Raw genomic sequence first — 4,899 nt, 5'->3', positions numbered from 1 at the left:
TCAGTCTGTAGCCTGCAGGGTGGCTAAGAGCCATGAGAGGGCTCCCTGCATGACCAGGAGGGTGGCTAAGGGGAGGGCTCGAGGGCCAGAGGGGCCAGCGCCTGGGAGGGCCACAGGTGAGGCCCTGAAGCCTGCAGGAGTCTTGTCCTGGGGCTCCACCTTGCCCCCAGTGGACTCCAAACAGGGCCCCCGAGGAGTAGGCATGATGTCAGGGATCCAGCCTGTGGTGTTCTCCACCACTTCCTGCATGAGCAAGGACATGGGTGAGGGTGGAAATGCCTGCATCCCATTCCTTTCCTGAGATGGTAACTGCCATCCCCAGTCCACTAGCCACACCCACAACCCAGGACAGCAACAGCATGCACTGCTTCCCTGGCCCTCCCCCTCCCCCACCCCTGTTCCCAGCACTGCATTAACCACCCCACCCCCGTCCCTCTCTTGTCCCATACCCACCACCTCTAGGGCACCAGCATCTCGGGACACTCACATCAATGGTCTTTATGATCACTGTCTGCTGTGCCTCCTTGCAGGCTTTCTCTGCCTTCTTGATGTTCTCTGGGGTCCACTCAATGTTGTTCATGGCCATCATGCCCTCCATGGAGCTGCCACAGGTGGTGGGACCAGGAGTGGGGACAGATGGCAGTTCAGGGTGAACTGATGGCTTGGGCAGGATGTTTGTTCCCAAACCACCCCCACTTTTGGTAGCATCAGTTCCATGTCAGCATAAACCATGAGGCATGTGTTACTTCATGAGACAATCATGGTGAGTTTGACTAAAGGGAAACACCATCGGATCTCAGAGATGGGAATAAAATGAAAGATAGGATCTTCGGACCAAATCTGGGGCCACTAGGGTCCAAGAAGTTGAGGGGTTGTCTTCAGGAACCTTCAAATGCCCTGAAACCGTGTGTGGAATGGGCTGTGTCTCTACCCAGGAGCATTCTTCTTGGGAAGAAATTTCTGGTCTTTGCTCAGCATCAGTGAGAACCCATAGCCCCACGAGTAAGAATCACTGCTCAGAAGTTAAAATACAATCTGACAGAGTCAGTGCATGGGAAAGAGGCAGATGAAGAGCTTGGACATGGGCACTCTGGCTTCTGAGGGTCAGTGCTTATCCACCCACTCAGAAGCGGCCCCCCTGATGTAGAGAAAACCCACTGGCTTCCCCCCTTGTTTTATCTGTGACACACAGACCATGCAGGGTGGGGTGACGAGGATGGGGGCATCAGGCAGCCCTTGGAGGATCCCAGAGTGAGGGACAGTGGGAGGGTGTCCCTTCCCTCCTCCCTCATTCTCCCCGGCCCTCTTGCACATCCAAGCGCCTGTGTCCCAGGCTGACTCACTCGGATGCCTCCTCCCCCAGCTCGTGGGCCACATAGATGATGTCATGGTACCCCATGCAGCTGGAGATGTTGTTCCGAGGGTAGTAGAAGAGGAAGATGAGGCACATCTCATTGATGGTGCTGGGGCCCCCCTGGGGGGAGACACAGATGGAGAGACAGAGATGGGCATATGAAGAGACAATGGTGGCCCGGGAGAGGGGCAGGCAGAAACAGGCGAGGCACCATCTGCCAACCACGCTGTTCCCTGTTTTCCCTCAATCTAGGGCCAGCTTTTTGCTGTTGCTGTTGCTACCACACCTCCCTCTCCAGGGAAGTATCCCACAGACCTGCCTTGCCCTCTACCCATCCACAGCCACAATCCTGGTTCCAGATGAACTTCAGCCACCCAACTAGTCCCCCACCACCCATTTCTCCCGACTGCCATCTGAGCACACCACAGCCGCCAGCCTGGTTTGCTCAAGATGTTCCTTGGGCCCTGTCATCTGCCTCCCCACAAGCTCCAGTGGCACACATCGTCCTTGGCGTAAACATACACACGTTGCTGTTGCTGTAACCTGCCGTCGAGTCAGTTCTGACTCAGAGTGACCTTATGTACACCAGAAGGAAGCATTGTCTGGTCCTGCACCAGCCTCACAGCTGTTGCTACGCTTGAGCCTGTTGTTGGAGACACTATGTCAATCCACCTCTTTTTCACTGACCCTCTAGTTTACCAAGCACGATTTCCTTCTCAGGGTCTAAGCCGTCCTGATAACCTGTTCTAAGTACGTGAGTCAAAGTCTTACCATCCTCACACCTAAGGAGCATTCTGGCTGTACTTCTTCCAAGGCAGATCTGTTCATTCTGGCATATACATATATGCACATACATATGTACGTACAAGCCAGTGTGTGCATCTATATCTGGGTGTACAGTTAACAAGGTCAGCTACTAATTGAAAGGTTGACAGTTCAAGTCCACCCAGAGGCACCTGGGAAGAAAGGCCTGGCAATCTAAAAGTCAGCCACAAAAACTTCTATGGAGCACAGTGCTACTCTGACATGTACAGGGTCACGAAGAGCAGGAGGTGACTCCATGGCAACTGGGCTTTGGTTTCTTAATATTGTCCATGTAGCTATCTATCTATCTATCACATCATAGCTATAAAACTATTTATCATCTATCCGTCTATTATCTATCTCTCTACTATCTATCTGTCTATCAACCAATCTACTGGTCATCTATCTATCTACCCATCTGTCTGTCTGTCAACTATCTGTCTGTCTATTATCTATCTTCTGTCATCTATCTATCTACCCATCTATCAAATTGTGGATAACATTGAGAAGAATGGGAATTCCAGATCACCTAATTGTACTCATGAGGAACCTGTACATGGACCAGGAGGCTGTCACTCGAATGGAACAAGGGGACACTGCATGGTTTAGAGTCAAGAAGGGAGTGGATCAGTGTTGTGTACTTTCCCCACACTTATTCAATCTATATGCTGAGCAAGTAATCCGAGAAGCTGGACTATATGAAGAAAAACGTGGCATCAGGATCAGAGGAAGAATCATTAACAACCTGCGATACGCTGATGACACAACTTTGCTTGCTGAAAGTGAGGATGACTTGAGGGACTTACTAATGAAGATTGAAAAATACAGTCTGCAGTGTGGATCACATCTCAATATAAAAAAAGATACAAATCCTCACAACTGGACTTTTAAATGGCATCACTATAAATGGAGAAAAGATTGAGATTGTCCAAGACTTCACTTTGCTTGGCTCTACAATCGACACCAATGGAAGCAGCAGTCAGGACATCAGATGATGTATAGCATTGGGCAAGTTGGCTGGAAAAGATCTGTTTCAAGTGCGGAGGAGCAAAGATGTCTCCTTGAGGACTAGGGTGCACCTGACATAGCCATGATATATTCAATCTCCTCAAATGCATGTGAGAGCTGGACAATGAATAAGGAAGACCGAGGAAGAGTTGATGCTTTTGAGTTGTGGTGCTGGCAAAGAATAGTGAAAGTACCATGGACTGCTAAAGAACCAACAGATCTGTCCTGGAGGAAGTGCAGCCAGAATGCTCCTAGGAAGCAAGAATGGCCAGACTTTGTCTCACCTACTTTGGTCATATTGTTAGAAGGGACCATTCCCTGGAGAAGGATGTCATGCTTGGCAAGGTAGAGCGTCAACGAAAGAGGGGAAGGCCCTCAATAAGATGGATTGACACAGTGGCTGTGGTGATGGGCTCAAGTATAGCAGGGACTACAGAGCTGGCAAGGGCCCAGGCAGTGTTTCGTTCTGCCATGCATGGGGATGCTATGAGTTGGAAACGACTCAATGGCACCTAACAACAACAACATCAACAATATCTATCTATCTATATATCATCTATCATCTATGTAATAAACCCCCACCCATTCAGTCATTCACTTGGAGAATACTTGAGAGCAACAGAGTCAGATATTGTCCTGAGATACCGATGGTACAGTGTCACCTCTGCTTCAAGGGCTCCTCCCAACTCCATGTCCTTCCTCCCACGCCTTCAGATGTCATGTCCCATTCCTTAACTTCCCTGTTCTTCCTACACACCTCATGCTTTCCTCTTACATGATTTTCCCAGTCTTCTTCTCTAGAGTCCCCATCCCTATGTGTCAAAAGCAAGACAAACTCAAACGTGTAATAAATTCAGTTCACTTTAGTAGGACCTTAGGATTTTTCCTATGAATACCCCAGTGCATTATGCCTAAGCGTACTTTCTACCTTTTACTAATAATCTGTGTGGCAGCCTTGTCTTCCTCTGTAGCCTTCAACCCCTTTGCCCCACCAACCATTCCTGATGCACAGATGGGTGGCATTCCCCATGACCATGATAACAGCAACTAACCCTCTTGGGCACCTGCCACAAATCACACATGGGTCTAGAGGTTTTCGTGCACAGTTAGTAATTCCTCTATGAATAAGGAAACTGAGGCATAAAAGAGGTAGAGGAACTGTCTAAGGTCAGAAAGCTACTGAGTGGTTGAGTTGACATTCACACCCACGCAGTGAGGCCCAGGGTCCATGCTCTTAGTTGCTGGAACACACTGTCTCCCCTGACCTGATGGGCCACTGACGGAGAAGGTAGCAAGTCCCTGTACCCCCCGCAGATGCCTGGGGGTGGGAGAGAATGCGGAGCCCCAAATGATAGAGTAACACTATTGGAGGGAGGAAGGGGGTTCGGCTGGATCCATCAGAGTCAGTTAGAGTCACGACACTGGGGGGCATTGCCATGGTGACCGTGATGGGGAAGCACGCACTTACGAAGGTCAAGGACTCTCGGTCCAGAGTCTGGTAGTGACACTCCACCAACAGTTCATCTCCCTGTTGGGGTGGAGCAGACATGCTGAGAGTGAGACAGGGCAGTGGCTGATTAAACGACACGCAAACGCAATGCACAGCTGTAGACTCCGATCGGACTCGTAGCGACCCCTCCTTGGGTTTCTGGGGGCAGTATCACTACTGAAGTAGATTGCCCAACCTTCCTTCCCAAGAGTGGCTGGTGGGTTTGAAGCATCAGCCTTCTGGT

The 4,899-nt window shown here is 50.1% G+C and overlaps 1 protein-coding gene across 1 annotated transcript in view; it reads right to left on the bottom strand.

Moving 5' to 3' along the window:
* LOC103207210 (putative DBH-like monooxygenase protein 2) overlaps positions 1-4,899 on the bottom strand; it is an 11,096-nt gene continuing 6,197 nt past the window's right edge. The window contains exons 9-12 of the mRNA XM_007952774.1: positions 4,635-4,694; positions 1,344-1,474; positions 488-602; positions 1-243 (exon numbers count right to left, since the gene is read on the bottom strand). Coding sequence (XP_007950965.1) covers positions 1-243; positions 488-602; positions 1,344-1,474; positions 4,635-4,694 — 549 coding nt within the window. The remainder of the gene's footprint in view (positions 244-487; positions 603-1,343; positions 1,475-4,634; positions 4,695-4,899) is intronic.

Source organism: Orycteropus afer, unplaced genomic scaffold, assembly GCF_000298275.1.
Source record: "Orycteropus afer afer isolate SDZICR_OR568_19922 unplaced genomic scaffold, OryAfe1.0 scaffold00358, whole genome shotgun sequence".
Lineage (NCBI taxonomy): Eukaryota > Metazoa > Chordata > Mammalia > Tubulidentata > Orycteropodidae > Orycteropus > Orycteropus afer.
Note: the sequence above shows the minus strand (reverse complement) of the source record. Positions and strands in the feature narration are given on the sequence as shown.